At 37.9% G+C, this 20,937-nt stretch overlaps 1 protein-coding gene across 11 annotated transcripts in view; it reads left to right on the top strand.

Moving 5' to 3' along the window:
* Positions 1 to 20,937, top strand: part of LOC143023969 (fasciclin-3-like) — a 94,514-nt gene that overhangs the window by 57,299 nt on the left and 16,278 nt on the right. For 5 of the 11 annotated variants that reach the window (XM_076182641.1, XM_076182647.1, XM_076182646.1 and 2 more), the window contains 2 exons: positions 5,977 to 6,085; positions 7,679 to 7,804. In XM_076182641.1, the coding sequence (XP_076038756.1) occupies positions 5,977 to 6,085; positions 7,679 to 7,804 (235 nt within the window). The remainder of the gene's footprint in view (positions 1 to 5,976; positions 6,086 to 7,678; positions 7,805 to 20,937) is intronic. The other 6 variants (XM_076182642.1, XM_076182648.1, XM_076182652.1 and 3 more) reach the window with 3 other exon arrangements.

The raw sequence follows: 20,937 nt of genomic DNA, 5'->3' as shown, positions 1-20,937 counted from the left end.
TTCTTTCAATCCACTGGCCAGTGTGATTATTTTGCCTTTTAATGGAAATCCAATCTTCACTTAGAGAAAAAAAAAAAAAAAATTGTGCAAAACTTATTTAATTCACATTATATAGAAATAATATTTTGACTTACAATGAAGTTGGGTATGAACAGTATGAGTACAGGAGGCTGAGAGAGAAACTCAATGCCCACATCTTCTTAAATTTATACTATGACCACACAACATCAGTGCCAAGGACAGGTGCCAATGTGTGCCTATATAAGCCTATTTTATCACTATTTGCCTGGCTCCACACAATCCTTCTTACTTCTTTATTTGTGTGTGAAAAAGCCTTACAAAATTTCAATCATTACCTATCTAAACAAATGGGAAAATGTAAATACATATGTAAGGATACTACTTCATAGTGTCATCCTGTTTACATGCCCTCTGACCTCTGAAGGGTGAAGGCCTCAATTTTGTACTCCTCTGATACGGCTTGCAAGTGTCCTGCAGCTAGTCACGCTCACGCTCAGAAGAAATATAAGAGGACACGAGAAGAAACTTAAGAAAGACAGTTACAGAAGAGATCTGAGAAAAAAAAAAAAAAAAAACAGCTTTCCATCCCCCAACACCAAGAGTTGGGGCCAAACAGTGGCAAACATCCCTGGCCATTGGCACTATGCAGGTGGCACCTATCCCCAGGATGGGCTTCAGTCACATGGGCGAGCACCACATTCCTTTCACAACAGATTTAGAGAGCAATCCTGGGCCCACCACAACATACACATGCCCAACATGCTCCAAACCCATCACATTGAACAGACAGACAAAGGGTTCAGTTCAATGCAACATATGCAAAAACTGGGCTTATTTCACGTGTACAACATTTGCAAACACAAGTGAATACACAAACACTTGGACATGTTCTACCTGCCCTCCAATAACCTCACTCCCATCTTCCCAACCACAGCCTGTACCCTTGCCTACACCCAGTCTCCCCCTGCCCTTATCCTCAATCAATCCTCCCCCTCCCTCTAACCCAGATCCTATAACTGCCCCATCAACACCCCAACCCCAGAAGGCAATATACAACACACAACATCAACATATTACAACACAACATTGATGGCATCAACACAAAAAGACATGAACTTGAACACTTCCTCAAACAACACAACATACACATTGCCATCATACAAGAAACAAAACTAAGACACTCACACAAAACACCAACATTTCACAACTTCACCACCATTAGACAAGACTGGACCGATGACAATGGCAGTGGACTCATCACCCTGGTCCACCAATCCATCTGTTTTGTGGACACAAGTGCCACAACCAAAATCCTCCTCCCTACCACAGATAACACCACAGAAATCCAATCTATCCTAATCTGTACAGGCAACAAATCAACACTGACAATAGTTAATATATATATTCCCCCTCCAATCATCTCCCACAATTCCAAACACCTTCAGGCCTCAACTCAATCAACTAGCCACAATCCCAAACCTTATCATGGGTGGTGACTTCAACGCTAAGTCATCGGCCTGGTGTGTCAACAACCCAGACACAGACAGAGGGCTTGATATGCAGACTCAACTTGACTTACCATCATGAACAACACACATAAACATACACATATCCCACACCAAGCCCTCTACACCCCCCTCCTCTCCTGATATCACCTGTTCCCCCTGTCTAACCCCAACAACTTCATGGAAAGTGGTCAGATACCTTGGATCTGACCACCTTCCAATCATCATCACCATCAAAACAAGATGCACCCCAGTTGCCCACAGACACACATACACCAATTACAAGAGAGCAAACTGGGAAGCTTTTACTGAAGAGACAGAACAACATTTTGAAACACTTAACAGTACACCAAAATTTTGTACTCCTCTGCCGCTGGCTTGCAAGTCTCCTGCAACTAGTCCCACTCACATTAGAAAAAGCCTAATTGTTTTATATTTTTATTTAATTTAAGGTAACCTACTTTTTTACTTTGTTAGATCGCATATTATAATCAACTTGCTAAAAATGGCGAGCACTATGGCTGTTGCTAGGATGTGGCTTATGGCGCCATACCTGCATCCCTTTGAGTCAATGACACATCATGGACCATGACACACATCATGACACATCCCATCCCTGGATAAAAATGTTTAAGCCTGTGAAGCAAGGTTTGAGCATTTTGTGTCAGGAGGCAACAAGGTGTCAGCTACCACATTTTGTTTTCCTGAGATGTGTTGAATACTTAAATCATATCCCTGGAGTGCTAATACCCACCTGGCTAATCTCTCACTTTTTGTGTTCCACTTATGTATTTCAGGGGTTATGGTCACTAAGAATGACTTTTTTTTTTTTTTTTTTTTTTTTAAGAAAAAATTGAAATTTCTTCAAAGCTGATATGAGGCTGAGGGCCTCCTTTTCAATGGTGGGAATATTTCCTTTGATATTCTTTTGTTACATGAAACAAATGAATTGGGCCTCATGATGCCATCCTTTTTCTGAGCAAGCATAGCACCTATTACCACATAACTGGTATCACCAAAAAGATAAAAGGTCTTACTGTAATCTGGAGCTATCAAGAGAGGATGGTCCAAGAGAAACATTTTACATTCTTCAGTGGCTGCATCTGCACCTTCATCCCACCTGAAATGACTATAAGAGAGCATGCTTGGATTCTGTCAAAGGTACTATCCAAACCTTGCATAGGTAGCTGCTCCTTCAACCCGCATGCTTTCTTATAGTCATTTCAAGTAGGATGAAGGTGCAGATGCAGCCATTGAGGAATGTAAAAAGCTTCTCTTGGACTTTTCTGTCTTGATAGCTCCAGACTATAGTCAGACCTTTTATCTTTTTTTGTGATACCAGTCATGTAGTGATAAGTACTATGCTTGCCCAGGAAAAGGATGGTATCATGAGGCCCAACTCATTTATGTTTCATGTAATGAAAGAGTAAAAAGGAAATACTCCTGTATTGAGAAGGGAGCCCTCAGCCTGCTCTGAAGAAATCTAATTTTTTCTTGACAAAAAAGTAGTCATTCTTTGTGACCATAACCCCCCTGAAATATATCATAAGTGGGGAAACAGAAAGTGATAGATTAGCCAGATAGGCATTAGCACTCCAGGGACATGATTTAAGTATTCTACACATCCCAGGAAAACAAAATGTAGTAGCTGATGGGTCAGAAGCAGTGTTGCAATATAATATAATAAATATAGATATAATAATTTTTTTCAACAGGATTTTATTCGTTATGGCGAATTTTTAGTTCGTATTTCGATTTTTGGGACAAATTTTTTTTGTTCTTTATAGCGAAAATTCGTATATGGAGCGTTCTTAAATCGAGGGAGGAGTGTACAGTGAGTCCTACCCTTTGTCTTAATATAATAACGTTGTCTGCATCACCCTTGTTAAACCCCTTGATTCACTAATATATCACTCCACACTGCATCTTTCTAGAGAGTGTAAATTAAGGTGTCTAAACTTGTCCTAATAAGGTAAATTTCTGAACCCATGTATCATTTTGGTAATTCTCCTCTGTACTGATTCTTGTGAATTTATATCCATTCTATAGAGATGGCAGTTGTGTGTTTAAGAACAGATTATTCCCATTTCACTTATGAATTTTTTGTTTGATTATCTAATTACAACCCCACCAGCTGCTCTTGCACTTCTCTTACTAAAAACAATTAACTTGAATCCCACATCTACACAACAGCTTACAACAACTTTTTTCACCATTCATAGATTTCATTACAATTTATTTTAGGAAAACCAACACCAATACCCCTGTCTCCTCTCCTCACTTTACCTCAAAAGACAAAGCTTCCTTCCAGCAATAACCCCTACATGCCGTACATACATCAGTACCCCAACACTCTTATAGTTTAAAAGAGATTATGTTTACAAATTTACCTCACACCTCACTAATCCACACCTATGACCTTACTGTATAGCCCTACTATGATCTTCAATATTGATGTGATGTTCTATCTATATACCAAGGGGTTTCCTCCCCTTACAAGGGAGGTAGCCAAGTCAAAAGGCATGTACCAAGTATCACACCATTCTGATTTGATATTATCTTAAAGAATAGAAACATTGATAAGTTACTGGCAATAAAATACAGTTCCTTTACTCTTAAATTCACCTCCACACCTATATGGAACCCCAGATGCACTCTCCACTTCAAGCCTTTCATCATTTGAATAAACCCTTTAGTCATAGCAGTTGTGTAAGAATATATACCTTGTGGTATATAGTGTGTAATACACATTGGATCAGCAGTTAAAGTGTCAAGAGAATGACTGAATGTATAAGTTTGTGTCTTACCTAGTTTAACCAGTTACTGTAGTACTTTTTACAGGTTTTGAGGTAGCTAACATCAGACAGTCAAATGAAACTCCTACTAAATGGGTTCAGAGTCTATCAAGACCAAGTCATACCATGAGGTGCCATCAGATAAAGAATACCTGATATTTCCTGTATCAAAATTTGTACTATGTACTACAGTACTGGAGGGATTATTGTGGTTTGCACTAGACTTGATGTCAGTGTTGAATAGTTTGGATATTTATCTGGACAGATTCGAGTCCAAATTGACATACAGTGGGGTCTCAGTTTATGAACATAATACATTTCAGAACCCTTTTCATAAATTTTTTGTTAATTCATTCCAAGCCCACCCAAACCCCACAGAAAAACATAAACAATGAAAAATATAGAAATTATATAGATGATACACTGTTCATAGTTTGTTATTCTAATTTCAACATGTTATCCAAATTTAGTTTTCTTTAGAATAAGTGTTCATCATTAGATTGGTTCAGGTAGCAAACTTCTCATATATGGGGACCCCAGTGTATATCAACCACTTGTGTATTTTTCTCTACCATTCTTTCCACTTTCTATTTTTCCCTTGCCTTCTCTTATGATCTTGTCCCCATCCTATGTATCATGTATGTATGTATTTACTTATATTGCTGTAAATGTAGCCTTTTCCTATATACAAACTCGCTGGTCATTGCTATAACTCCCATTTCTCCATCCTACTCTGACTTTATCTGTTTTTTACTTCTTGATCCATGAATAACTGGCCAATCCTTAATGGCTTAAATTAATTTATTTAATCTAAACTACACTCAAAGTCCAGACGGGAGACAAATGATATGCAAATTATATCTGGAGATGCAACCCTAAGGGACCTGACACTGTTTCTGGAGCAGCCCAAGATACTTTTAACTTAAAATGTGGTTCCTCATTATTTTCACATAAGGAGATCTTACAACTAGCAGCTGCTCCCCTCCTCATACTACAAGCTGGTGGCAATCAGTTCCACATTAATACTACAGAAATCAGTCAAGTGTTTCTTCCTAGAGAGCTATGGGAACGCCCCAAAAACCATTGCCAGCCATTGTGGGACTGTAGGTTCCCTTTCAGTGGAAATAGAAGCAGTTGTTATCATTATTGAATACTTGAAAAAACATTTGAAGATAATACAGAACTAAACTTGATGAAATGCCATATATTTATTGTAGGTCCAAAGTTAGGAATAAAGAGTTGGAATATCATAATATTGACATTATTAAATAATTATGGTGCAGATTAGTAAAAATGGGATATGGGATATAATTAAACTTCTTTAAATGAAGGATGTCATCCACATTAGGGGTTGCATGTCATCAGCCACCTAACTATTCTCCATGGCCTGGAATGATAATTTTCTTGATATATATTATTTTACTGAAATACATGCTTAATACATTTTTTAAGTTGCAATATTGCACACATCTTGTGCTGATTGTGAGTGTGACTGTTTTGCATCCTGCTTGTAGGCTTTAGTCTGTTCCTAGTTAATGTTAGACTAGTTATTGTTTAGTTAAGTTAGAATAGTAAATGTGTTCTTGTAGTGCTTCCCTATCGCTGGTGTGTGACTGTGGTGTGAGACTGACAGCACTCATGCACACTTGTTTCAGCAGTGACACTGAGAGCGCTCGCGGAACAACGGCCAACCCTGCTGCTAACATCTGGAACAGATTCCAGGCTCTGATTAAACCGAAGAAGGAGCAGGTTGGAGTTTTACAGGTTTTGTCAAGTAGAATTTTGTATTCTGTAGTTAGATACATCTGACCAAATGTATGAATAGACTTTTTCCTTATAATACTTTACAACTTGTAATCCTTTTACTGCCTGGTGCCCCTCAGCTGAATAAAATCACCTGGCAATAGCCAGCATAAAAATTTGGCTAGAAGGTGGTTGGAGATTACCTTTGTATTAGTAAAATTTCTTTTGGCAGAATAAAATTAATTTAACCTTTTCCATACGATGATGTCTACATAGGCGTCATGAGAGCGAGTGGGTATACAAAGATGCTGGTGGTGGCATCCTGATTATTATATTTATTTTGTAGATGTAGCTGAGTTACCCCCAAAATCTGTGAACTGGTTTGATTACTTTTTCTGTGTTTATTATTACTCAGAGTGAAAGAGAATAAGTAAATCAGCAGTGACTTTATATATTATAATGCAAGTATTGTGATGCATCATCAAATCATCATATATCAGGCATCTGATGATACACATGAGAATTTGACTCATATTGAAGAGGTTAAATGCTTCTCATTTTCATAAGGTAGCAACATTTTTCATTTGAACCATTTTACTACAATTTAGAACATACTACTGCCAGGTAATTATATTCAGCTGTAGGAAACATCACCTACATCTTAAGGGTGTGTGTAGAGAAATGTAATAGACTTTTAGCATAGATGTTCTGAATACTGAAAATTTACAAGCACTTATATAGATTTATTCTTTGCATTTAGTAAAATATTATAAGGAAATGTAATACCTCACACTTCCCACTATTCAGTAAAATATTAAATGGAACTTACAGGTTTCTCTCTCTCTCTCTCTCTCTCTCTCTCTCTCTCTCTCTCTCTCTCTCTGTCTCTCTCTGTGTCTCTCTCTCTCTCTGTGTCTCTCTCTCTGTGTCTCTCTCTCTCTCTCTCTCTCTCTCTCTCTCTCTCTCTCTCTCTCTCTCTCTCTCTGTCTCTCTCTCTCTGTCTCTCTCTCTCTGTCTCTCTCTCTCTCTCTCTGTCTCTCTCTCTCTCTGTCTCTCTCTCTCTGTCTCTCTCTCTCTGTCTCTCTCTGTCTCTCTCTCTCTGTCTCTCTCTCTCTGTCTCTCTCTCTTCTTGCATTTGTTTATACATGACAAAAAAAATCTTTAGAAATTGGTGGTATTAAAGGATATAGTGAGGTTTTTCTTACTCCATATAGTTTCATTTCAGAGAAGTTGTAGGTTTAAGAAAGTAGTTTGCTTGTTTCCCTTATGTTCTGTTCATCCCTATCCCCCTGACTTGTGGAAAATGAAATTATCATCTCTTAAATAATATTCAAGTAATTTTGATACATAATTCATTAATATTTTGTTTCACAAGATTATGAAGTTAATGTGTAATGTGCCATAAATTGCCAAAATTAGTGGGTTGTAAAATATAATTAATTCTAATATGAAATAATTCACTCTAAGTACCATATACTGTTTGTATAAATTTTTATGGTTGGTTATAGAGCTTGTATTAACTCCCCATTTGAATTTCTTTAAACAAAGCCTTACATAGATTACAATTCTATTATGCCATTTGAATGCACAATACTTAAGTCATCACTATGACAGGACACAAAATTGGATAAAATGGAAGAAGGGGAGGCAACGGAAGAAGATGAGAAGAAATCTTTGACCAAGGAGAAAGAAGTGGAAAAACCAGCAGATGTGGAAATGTGCCCTGATGATAGGAAGGAGGTAAAAAAAGTGTGATGCCAGTGTTCCACTTACCACAATTTTCATGATACATTATTTAATGAAAATAATCAATAGATTAGGTCTCAAAAGACCTAGGGCAACAGACCATTTTAATCTAAATTAGGTCATATTTATACCACAATAATTCGCAGGTACTTTATAATTGAGGTGATGCCAGTGTATCACAAAGTACAGTGTCACAAAAAGTAGTATGTAAGTCATGTTATGCTACAGTAGTATAAAGATTTAGTTAAAATTATAATCTTAAATCACTGGACACTTCTAGAAGTGTACATTCCATACTCAAACCAGTTAAAGTTGGCTATCTGAGCATGATCAGAGGCAAGGTACAACACTAAATTATCTCACTGCCTTGGACTTCTAGGTGGTAATAGCAAACTAGGAATTTCATGAATTATAAGAAAAAATTATTATTAAAGCAGACTAGGACACCAACATTTTCAGGAAAGAATACAGAATGATTAAAGCGAAAGCCAAACCACCTCAGTGTAGGTAATGGTGAAATAATGATTATAAATAAATTAATGATAAATAATGATAATAATAGATAAGTGAAATAGTGGCAAAGGTTTAACAAATGGAGGGAAAGAGGTGAGACTACATGAGCATTGCTCCAAGCCTGTACATTAGAACTAGGTAAATACAGCTAGGTAAAACACACGTCAACAACTGGCACTCCTGGGGACTACATTAAAAACTGGACCTCTCATCAGTGCTACAATAACATAATACCTAGGTGTGTTAAATGGGAAGGGGGAGCACTCGTGGGTGCTTGAGGTAAGTTAAAACAGTGAAAATAGTGAGTATTGAAAGAAGGTGGAAGGAAATGAAAACAGGCCAGATGAGACCCTTGTGGTGAAGCAGCAAAACGAAAGGTAAACATGAGCTTAGAGACTCCATTAGCCCTGAGGAGATTATTAGAAAACTATGAAGAAAGGCCATTTTTGGGATTTAGACAAGAAAGAGGTAACTTGAGAAGAATTATAGACATTGAGAAGACAATGAGAGATTTGAAAGATTTTGTTTCAGGGGTCATTGTACAAGATATATTTTACAAAGCAATTAGTGAATTAAAGAAACCAATTGCTGAAACAAATCGGGAAGTGAGTGCCCTAAAAAAAGAATTGGTTGAGGTAAAATGAGAAATTGAAAAACAAAGATACCGCAAATAGTACAGTCATAAAGGAGGTGAATGAACAAATGAAAGGAATGACCAAGAAAATTGGAGTAAATATAGGCAAGGGAAAGATACAACTCAGTAAGGAGTGGAAAAAAGATCATGAAAAGGATAAGGTATCTTTTAAGGAAATTGTTCAGCAACAAATGCAGAACATAAGGAAATAGTCATTCGGGTAATCAAGGAAAATTTGCTGAGAGATACAGTAGACAAAAAGAAGTATATAGTAGTATTTGCTCTAAAAGAAAAAAGAACCCAGTTAGATTCATGAAAGACAAAGAAGAGAAAGAATTAGCAAGAGATGTTTTGAGAGTAGTACAAGATGAAGAGCAAGAATTAGAAAAGGAAATAGAGGAAGTGCATAGGATGGGAAAATATGTAGAAGGAAATCGACCCCTAAAGATCAAATTAAGGTCACAAAGAGTAGTGGAAGAGATACTAGCAAGTACAGAAATGTTAGTAGATACTGAGCACCATAAAGGTGTATGGATAAAAAGATATGAACCTTGAGGAAAGAAAACAAGAGAAGACATTACGAAGCGAAGCTATAAAAAAAAAAAAAAAAAACGGAGACCAAGAAAAAGTTCTTGTGGTACGTTCAAGAAAAGGAAATGAAAGGAACAAAGAACAAGATGGATGTCGCATGATAATATAAATGGATTAATTTCAGGATTGAATGAGCTTAATAATTACTTTCTTGAAGTTCCAGGAAGAAGTCGTGGAATGAATGTAAAATAGATTATCCTTATATAATTATGCTTATTAACATATTTTGAGTGTCCATTGTTTTCTGTATGAAAGGGAATAAATGAAACAAAATGAGAAAATGGTAACTGTAGGATAAATATGCCTAGTGAAAGGAAGGCGCAGTGACACGGTAGTTGTTAGTAGGTTACCGAGTGAGTGAGAGGTGTGTACTTACACAGGGATCCAATAAACAGTGACCAGGAACTTTACGACTCTTTCGTTCACCAAACCTATGTTGAGTCTTAAACGACACACAACAAAATGGTGGCAGTGGTGAGATTGTTGTCGCCATTAAACTTGGTAACATCAACAGTTTCATGTACTATAGTCATTAGTTGTTGGGGGGGGAGATTGGGTGGAATTCAAAACACAACACTCAGCAACAGTGTGAAAACAAAGGCCATGAATAGGGGATTGTTTATCGGGAGGAGTGGTGGAGGATGTTACGCAGATGTGGTAAACAGGAAATGGGTACTGCTTGTGGGCTGCTGCTTACCCTTCACACTTGGTGAACATGGTTGTGGAGGCAGAGGTGACCCTAGAGAAGATCTTGGAGGCGGTCTCTAGAGATGGAAGAGAACTTCTTTTGCAGATGAATATTGGTCACCCAGGATGGAAAGCAGTACCCATTTCCTGTTTACCACATCTGCGTACCATCCTCCACCACTCCTCCCGATAAACAATGCCCTATTCATGGCCTTTGTTTTCACACTGCTGCTGAGTGTCGTGTTTTGAACTCCACCCAACCTCCCCCCCCAGAACTAATGACTATAGTACATGAAACTGTCGACATTAACAAGTTTAATGGCGACAACAATCCCACTGCTGCCACCATTATGTTGTGAGTCTTAAACGACACATCTCTATCCTCAGTTCTTATTATAACACTGGGTAACAAAAATTTTTTTTTGAAAAATTGTCCAGGGTTTTCCAGCGGAACTAGACTAATTGTGATGCTCTGAGTCCGAAAATGCCCTTGGTTTTTCTCAATCAGGTCAGGATTGTTCGCTACAGACATTTAAGAAAAAAACGATTTTTCGTCCAAAAACCCAATTTCTGCGGATCATAAAAATTCGGTTTTTCCATTTTCCTGGGGAAATAAAAGTCAACGTATCCAAATTCATTCATTTTTTATTTACTCGATTACATTTGATAAGCTTAATACATGTACATGAGCGTTACGTGACACAAAAGTTCGGAGTTCACGGCGTAAATCGCCGTTTCCTCGAATTCCGTGTGTGAGCAGCTGCTGGGTTGTCTCTCTTCAGCGACCAGCAGTAGTCCGCGAGCATGACTGCGTCCCACCTCCCCTGGTACCTCTCCTCCATTTGACGCATGTCCTGATGGAACCTTTCTCCCTGCTCGTCGCTGACCGCACCAAGGTTTTCAGGAAACTTCTCCATGTGTGAGAACAGGAAATGCATCTTTATACTCATCAAACACCCGAGGTTTTGGAAGTTCTTTATCATGCTGTTGATGAGTGTGGCGTGGTTTGCTGCCTTCTTGTTCCCCAGGAAGTTGTTCACCACCTGCACAAACGACCTCCAGGCGGCGCACTCTAGCGTGTTCATGGAGTTTTCGAACTCTGTGTCCTTGATGAGCTGCCGTATCTGTGGGCCATCGAAAATGCCGGCCTTCAGCTTCTCAATGGTCACTCCAGGGAAGGCTCGCCACAGGTAGTTGAAGCACCTCCCATCCTTGTCCAGAGCGCGCGTGAACTGTTTCATTAACCCAAGCTTGATGTGAAGCGGTGGGAACAAAATCTTTTCCCGGTCAACAAAAGGTTCGTTTATGATGTTGCTCGCCCCAGGTACTAACTGCTCTCGCGCCGGCCACTCTTTCTTCACATAGTGCTGGGCTCTGTCTCGACTGTCCCACTTACATATAAAGCATGGGTACTTTGTGTACCCGGACTGCTGACCAAGTAGAAAGTTCACCATCTTAAGGTCGACGCAGATGAGCCATTGGTGCTGCTCATATTGGATTTTGTCGAGCACATACTTGACTGCTTCATATTTCTCTTTGAGAGTTGTGGAGTGCGCAAGAGGAATTGAGGCGAACTCGTTCCCGTTGTGGATGAGCACACTCTTCAAAGAGCGCTTGCTACTGTCTATGAAGAGTCGCCAATCTCTCGGATCATGTTGAGGAGCGCCGAGTTTAACAAGAAGACCGGCGACATCTCGGCAGTACACGAGGTCTTCCTCCTGGCAGAAGTAGCCCATGTAGTCCTGATGCCTTCTACGAAAGAACGTGATACGCGCGTCCTCGCCGAGTAGATTTTTCTCTTTGAGTCTGGAGGCCAACAGCTCGGCGGAAGTCTTTGACAAGCTGAGATCCCGAACCAGATCATTAAGCTCACATTGTGAAAAGGGCTGCGGACCATCTTGTGTTTCATACTCTTCTTCTGTATCTCCTCCCTCATATGCAGTGGTGGCCTCGTCGTCGCTGTCAGGAAGCTCTCTGCACGCTGGTACAGGAAGTTCTTCGCAGTGAGCAACTGGACGGCGGGCAGATGGAAGGTCGGGGTACTGGAGGCTGCTCCGATTCTTCCGGTTGATGCCAGTAGTATTGATGGCGCAGAAGTAACAATCCGATTCATGGTCAGACGGCTCCCTCCAAACCATCGGAATCCCAAACTTCAGTGAAGTTTTCGTGCCCTTCGTCCACCGCCGGAGGTATTCCACGCACGTCATGCACACCGTGTGCGGTGCCCAGGACTTATCTTGGTCACCCAGCTTGACTTGAAAGTAAGCCTGGTATGCGCGCTTCACAAAGCTTGTGATGCTCTTCCTGTGCATTGACAGCGTGTATTCTCCGCAAATGTAGCAGAAAATGTCAGGATTATTCCTGCATGACCGTCGCGCCGAAGCCATATCAATACCCTGAAAAGAAAGAAATAAGTCAATTAGTCAATTTCAAACAGAAACACACCAGAAGCAACCATTTATATTTACAAAGGATTACAAAGGCGGAGCATGCCGACAGGAGACCTTTTGATCCATATCTAGGTCGGATGCAAAAAAAAAAAAAAAAAAAAAAAAGTCATATTAATAATAAATTAAAACTATAATAATGTAAAAATAACAAATAAAATACATAAATAAATGCATAGGTATAGTTGAATAACAAACAAACAGGTAAATAGTAAATGATTATAATTTGACATATAACTAATAATAAGTGAAAATCAGACAGACAAATTATAACAAAACAAAAACAAATAATATAACATAAATTATAATCATTACAGCATCTTACTTAGGTATTTATCCCAAATGATTCTTAAAGCTTCGAACTGAACTACATTGCACTACCTGTGCAGGAAGTTTATTCCATTCATTAACTACACGGTTGGCAAAGTTGTTTCTACCTACTTCCAAATTGAATCTATTTCCGGACAGTTTGAGACCATTGTTTCTTGTCTGATTCTCATTCAATGTGAAAATTTTGTCACTTTTGATGTTGTCAATTCCCTTTAAAATCTTAAAGACCTGTATCAAGTCACCTCTGAGTCTACGCTTTTTTAGGGAAAACAGATTCATGTGCTTAAGTCGATTTTCGTATGATTTATTTTTGATATTTGGAATCAGTTTTGTGGCTCGCCGTTGTACTTTTTCCAGTCTGTCAATGTCTTTAATGAGATTCGGTGACCATACGGAAACAGCATATTCCAAATGTGGACGAACTAATGATTTATATAGCTTGTTAATGAGTGATGGACTTTTGAAATCAAAAGATCGTGCAATCAATCCCAGAATCTTATTTGCTTTCTCAGAGGCTGAAATACACTGCTTGGATGATTTGAGGTCGTTACTGATAATTACGCCGAGATCTTTTTCACTATCCACTTTTGTTAACGAATTTCCAAATAACTTGTAATCGTACTTACTGTTATTTTTACCTATGTGCATTACCTTGCATTTACTTGTGTTAAATTTCATTAGCCACTTTTCAGACCATTGCTGTAATTGATCTAAATCTTCTTGAATATCTAATTGGTTTGAGTGATCATTTGCCACTCCGCACAGTTTTGTATCATCAGCAAATTTGGAAACAGTAGATTTTAGTCCATGGTCTATATCATTTATATATACTATGAATAGAAGTGGCCCAAGAACGGAACCCTGAGGAACTCCACTTGCAACACTTTTCCATCCAGAAGTTTTTCCATTTAAAACAACTCTCTGTTTTCGACCTTTCAACCAATTACTAGTCCAACCTAATAGGCTACCACTTATTCCATGCAAAGCTAATTTAGTAAGTAGTCTTTCGTGTGGGACAGTATCAAAAGCTTTTGCGAAGTCTAGATATATTAAATCTATATTGTTTCTTTTGTCATAATTCGAGATAACTGTGTTGTAGAATTCGAGTAAGTTAGTCACGCAAGAACGTTTCCGTCTGAAACCATGCTGGCTATCATTTATCAAACGGTTACTTTCTAAATGATATTCGATATCATCTCTGATGATAGTTTCCATTATTTTTCCTACGATCGAAGTCAAACTTATAGGCCTATAGTTATTTGGTTTCTTTTTGTCACCTTTTTTGAATATGGGAGTAACGTTAGCTAGCTTCCATTCTCTTGGGACATCTCCGGATATGATGGATTTCTTGAAAATAATTTCTAATGGAACAACAATCTCATTTTTCATTTCCTTTAAGATTCTTGGATGCCAACCGTCAGGCCCTGGTGTTTTATTAACTTTGAGTTTGTCTATACACCTTTTAATTTTTTCTTTTGTTATATTTACCGTAGTAAGTAAGTTTACCCCAGACTTTTCACAGGTTTCAGTTTGGAATTCACTTTGAGGTGTTTCGTTTACGAATACCGAGCTAAAATAATTGTTTAAGATATTACACATTCCTTCATTTGAATATTCAAGTTGACCGTCAGCAGATAATAGTGGACCAATGTGATTCCTAACAACCTTTTTATCTCTAATGTAACTATAGAATTCTTTGGGATTCTCTTTGGATTTATCAGCGATGTTCATTTCGTATTGTCGTTTTCTTTTTCTTATTGTCTTTTTTAAATCTCTCTGTATTGATACATAACTTTCATAGTCATTAGATGCACCCGAGCACTTATATTTCTTATAAGCCTGTCTCTTTTTAGCAATACTTTTTTCAGTTTCTTTGTCGAGCCACTTTGGGCGAGCCTGATTTGGGGGACGTCTGTCCTTAAAAGGAATGTAAGTTTTAATCATCTTAGTGAGCGTATTTTGAAATATTTCCCACATCTGATCTACAGGCCTTTCGTTTAATTTTGCCTCCCAATCTGTAAGCTGAAGCTCCTGACGTAGTTCTATAAATTGAGCTTTGCTGAAATCGGGTATTTTAGAAGCACAAGTATCTATTCTAAAATTGTTTAGTAGTTTGAATCTGACTAAGTTGTGATCGCTATTTGCAACAGAATAATGAATAATTCGCTATATTCTTCAAGAAAAATAGGATTGAACTCAAAACCCTTCAAATTATCATATGTATAGCTCGTCAGGTAGGCCTATGGCTGTATCTCAAAAAGTTGACCTGATTGAGCAAAACCAATGTGATATTCGGACTCAGAACACCAAAATTAGTCTAAATCAGCTGAGAAACCCCTGACGATTTTTTGGCTGTTACCCAGTGTAATCAATTCCACACTGTTCTTTCCTTCTGTGATTTTTGTTGCATTTAGGCTTTTCTTGGTTAGCAACATCACTCCTCCACCCTGCTTTGTTTATCTGTTTCTGATCCAACAATAGTATAATTCCTTCATTGGAGGATATCTTATTTAATTTCTTTGATCACAGTTTTGTAGATTTTCTTTTTTGGTGAATGCAGATTTGAAATATTTGTTCTTAATATCTGGTATTTTTATATCTTGTGTATTCTCTGGTACCTTGACATAATTTAAGTATTTCCTGTTTATTATAAAGTTTGCCATTTACATATCTATAAAATTATTTGGGTTGATCTTTACTTTTGTCTATTATGTCCTTCTCATAATTTCTTTTTTCTTTCCTATGTATTTTTACATATTCATTTCTTAGTTTGGTGTACATTTTACATTTCTCAGATTTGTTTTCTTTTTCCTATCGTTTCCAGGCTTTATCTCTTCTGTGTTTTCCCTCACTTCACTTTTTATTGTACCAGGATTTTATGTATACCCTTTCCTGTTTTTGTATAGATACATACTTGTCCACTCCTTCATTATAGATTTCCTTCCAAATTGTCCAGTTCTCTTCCACCTTTGTTTTTTCATTATTAAAATTTTTCCCAATTTGCTCCTAGAAAGAATTTTCTAAGTTTCCTAAAATCTGTTCTGTTATACATTAGTCTTTCTTTTCTGTGTTTTTCGTTTATTTCTATACAGTCAACTCCCCGTTAATGCGAGGGTTATGTTCCTGGAGATGTGTTAATGGAAATCATGTTAATGGAACATAATTTCTCCGTAAGAAATAATGGTAATAGTGGGGTTACATTCCTGAACAATGGGAAAGTCCATCTATTTTGGGATTTTATTACTAAAAATCATAAACAAACACACTATTAATAAATTTGAAGGTTACAGAAATAATAAAAACACACATTCTTACTATATTGGTATTTATTGTGCGGTAAAATAATTTTTTTTATGCATGTAAACATCATGACGCATCAGTACCATCACTGTTGCTTGCCGTGCTCCCGTCCCCAACCTCACTCCCCTCTCCTTCCTCACCCCACTCTGCCTCCTCACTCTGCTCTCCCTCCTTGCCTCGCCCTGCCTCCTCACCTCCCTCTTCCTCCTCACCTCCCTTTCCCTCCTCACCTCCCTCTCCCTCCTCGCTTCACCCAGCCTCCTCTTCCTTGACTGTCTTTTTTTGAAAGAAATGGTGGGGTTTTGTCTGCATCGTCTTTTTCTTCTTTTGATCTAACATCACTTTGTAACAGTTCAGCTCCAACATAACTTTTCTGGCCACTGTTGCACTTCTGTTAATATTCGGATCTTTGGCTTCCAAGATATCCAGTCCTTCTTGTATAAACAAGAGTGCTTTTTCAAGATCACTTTTGGTCAAGACTCTCTCGAGCTCTGGGGTTCCTGATATAGGCCGAGATGCAGCTGCCTCCAACTCTGCATTGTGTATTGTCTCCCTCTCTAACAGTTCTTCGTTAGTCAGCTCCACTGTGCGATTGTAGCAGTTCATCAATGTCCTTCTGCTCAAGTTGGTCAAACCCGGCTTCACTGGCCTTGTCAAGACTTTCCTTGTTAGCTTTAGAGACATTTTCTTGGATGTCAAAGGCGACAAAATCATACACCAACTGAGGACATAGATGTTTCCAAACCCCATTTAGGCATTTCCTTGGTACTTTCTCCCAAGATTCTTTAATGAAGCGGAGAGCATCTTTGATGGTAAACTGCTTCCAATATTCCTTCACGGTCATCTTGTCTTTTTGTGTCCTCTCAACCATGTCAGTCAGGGTCAAACATAGATAATACGACTTGAAGGTTTTAAGGGGATCGTCCATCAGAAAATCACGAAAAAAAAAATTCTGAAAATATTTCCTCTAAAAGTGTTGCTCATAAGCTATCTCGTGGTTGAGTATGGAAGCTGGATCTTGATTTTTACTATCTAAAAAAAATATAATACAGTACCCCCCACCCTACTGTGGCTGGGTCGTGTGTGCTGCGTACTGCATATTACGTTTTCTGTTGTTACATATATTTGCTAGCAAAAGAAGCTGTGTATTTTGCACAATATTTATGCTTTTGTATGATGAATAATAGCATATGAGCTAATATATTGACAGATGCTGTGACAGTTGACACATTATTATGGGAAGGCAATACGTGATTGTGTGAATACTGACGTTCAGACAATGCGTAAAGCTATCATGGCCTCCTACCTGCATTCTGTCAGCACAGATGAGAAGCCATTGCATTCTTACTGTCCTAAGGGAGAAGACTCGTGGTGTTTTTTTCCAGAGAGCACTAGCCAGGCAAGAGGAACCCGAGTCTCACAGAGTCAAGAAGCCGTTCCTGGCAAAGATTCCCACTGAGAAGCGGAAATCCATCCTGGCAATATATCAACACCTCACCTCTACAGAGCTTTTAGAGAAATGCCTCAAGGGAAGGACACAAAACCAAAATGAAAGCTTCCATGCAAAGATCTGGGCTGCATCAGCAGCTAGAGTTCAATTCTGTGTTCAAGTTGCAGTTCTGAACCACATCCTTGGTTATGAACTTGCATATATGCCATCAGCAAGAGGGACAACAACCAGTGATGCCATAAAACAGCTTAGGATGGCAGATAAAGATCGTCTGTCGCCAAAGATGCATCGCACCAAGAAAAGGAAAAAAGTGCAATATATCCCTGGTGGATACTAACTGGATTCATCATATAAACCTGTAATTAATCAAAAGCTGGCGACAAACAGTAGGGTTGTGCCTATGATACCCTTTCAACACCATAACATCCTAAATGATGAAAGGGGACCAGTAACCATGAACAAAAAAACTATGACGCTCATTCCTCAAAAACTTGATTTTTGCACATTTAACTTGATTCATATCCAAAACGCCTTCACTGATTTTTAACTGCAAATCCTTTTCGGATTCAGCATAATTGGGAGAACATTTGGAGGCAGATTTATGTCCTGTCAAGGACTAGTAGGACTTTTTCATATATACTTTTTTTTTCTTCTTTTTTCATCAACTTTGGATTTTTTTTTCTCATAACAGACTGATCAGAACATCATAATTCTGCCTCCATTTCTTCATCTATCTTAGCCCATTATAAAGACAAAAAATAATCAATATCCAGTCAAAGATCTATCCTCTGAATCAATTTCAAAATTTTCAAAAATTACCCCTAAAAAAAGAAAGAAAAAAAAATCACAATAAAAAAAAGTATAAGCATAAATGACTTGAAAACTCGGTGGTATCTTCTCTGAGACAAAACAGTTACTAGGAAAAAATCTCAGCCACTTTCACCCCAAACTAAAAAAGTTTGATTTTCTAATGGATGATCCCCTTAATAATTGCTTGGTCACATGGCTGCAGAATGGAAGTGTTGTTTGGTGGCAAGAATGCGAGCTGGATGTTGTTGGAGAGATTTTCTATTGACGGGGGATGGCTGGGAGCATTATCCAAGATCAGGAGAATCTTGAATGGAATCTCTTCCTTCTTGCAGTAAAATTCTAACTCTTTCTCCAATTTCCCAAAGTAGTCCTTGAATATGCTCCCCATCATCCATCCTTTTTTTGTTGGAATACCAGTAGCAGGGTAGGAAGGTCTTGACATAGCCCTGTGAAGACACAAGAACAAACAAAATTAGTTAAATGTGCCGTAAATTGTGAGAATTTTCTTTTTTGTTTTGGTGCACGAAAAATGAACCTTAATGTCAGGAAATTGCATGGCCCAGATGGAATAGCAAATTGAATATCAAAAGAATAACTAACAAAATATATAACTTTGCTCACTCAAAGAAGGAAAAATACCAGAAGACTGTAAAAATGCTGATATCATATCAATTTATGAAGGAAATAAGGAAGACCCAACAAATTACAGACCAGTTTCCCTTACAAGCACAGTAGCTAAAATTTGTGAAAAAGTTATAAAAAGTAGATGGATAAAACATCTGGAGGAGAACAATATCCTAAATCCAAGACAATTCGGATTTAGACAGGGAAGATCATGTACCACAAATTTGATCTGTTTTTACTCAAGACTACTAAACATAATACAAGAAAGGGACAGATGGGCTGATTGTGCATTCCTAGATCTACAAAAGTTTTTTATAAAGTCCCCCACAAAAAACTAATAAGAAAATTGGAAACCATAGGAGGGATACAAGGTAAATTACTGAAATGGATGGAGAACTTCTTGCATGGAAGAAAAACTAGAGCCAATACTGATCCTTGTGGAACTCCACTAATTACCTCTTTCCAAGTAGAGCCCTTATCTCTTGTAGTGCTCAGAGATAAGGGCTGTACTTGAAAAGAGGTAATTAGTGGAGTTCCACAAGGATCAGTATTGGCTCTAATAATGTTTGCTATGTGAATGACATGGGCGAAGGTGTGGAATGTTGCTTGAGCTTTGCAGATGATGCAAAATTGTTCAGAGAATGAGTACTGAAAGAGACTGTGACTCACTACAGAGAGATCTGAACAAGGTGTGGGAATGGAGTCAGAAATGGGAAGTGGACTTCAACATTAAGAAATGTAGCATAATGGAATTTGGAAAAAGTAAAAAAAAAAAAAAAAAAAAAAAATATATATATATATATATATATATATATATATATATATATATATATATGTATATATATATATATATATATATATATATATATATATCAGGACAATATAAAATTGGTGAAAAGGAAGTAAAGAAAGTGGGATCTGAAAAAGACCTGGGGGTGATCATCACAAAAGATATGTCCCCTGACAAACATATAAACAAAATTGTCAGCAAAACCTATAACTTGCTAAGATCAATAAAAGTGGCTTTTACTTACTTGGATGAAGAAATGGTAAAGAAAATATTAATCACGCTGATAAGACCTAAATTGGAGCACACAGTGACACTGTGGTCACCCAGTACTAGGAAATATATAAGGAAAATTGAGAGAATCCAGAGAGCAACTATGAAGATGGCACCAACATTATCAAAAATGTCATATGAAGACTGTCAAAACTAGAACTACCAACTCTAGACCAAAGAAGAGAAAAAGGTGACATGTTGACCATCTACAGAATTATGAGAGGTGTGAAAGTTCTTGATAGAAATGACTTATTAAATTGGAATAAGAGAAACACAAGAGGACATTGAAAGAAACTCAAAAAGGACAGTTATAGAAGAGATCTGAAAAAACAGCTTTCCTCTCAGAGTGGTGGATGTATGGAACATATTAGATGAAACAGTAGTATGTGCAAAAACAATACAAGAATTTAAGAGCAAATTAGATATGGCAAGATACAGAGACAGGACACCACGAACATAGTGCCCCTTCCCATAAGATACAACTGGGTAATACTAGGTAAATACATACAAAACACTGAGATCACTACTGTAATCAGTCTTCTCAGGCCATCCTCAAAGAGCTACCATCCTGCTTCGTTCTTATGCACCATCTAAAAACTTACAGAATGTATGATCTTTGTACGAATCAACCCAATTGTTGATCTGTTGTTATCACATGACCAGGTTGGTTTCCAACAAGGT

Source organism: Oratosquilla oratoria, unplaced genomic scaffold (assembly GCF_046742065.1).
Source record: "Oratosquilla oratoria isolate Oo_2021 unplaced genomic scaffold, ASM4674206v1 SCAFFOLD74, whole genome shotgun sequence".
Classification (NCBI taxonomy): Eukaryota; Metazoa; Arthropoda; class Malacostraca; order Stomatopoda; family Squillidae; genus Oratosquilla; species Oratosquilla oratoria.
Note: the sequence above shows the minus strand (reverse complement) of the source record. Positions and strands in the feature narration are given on the sequence as shown.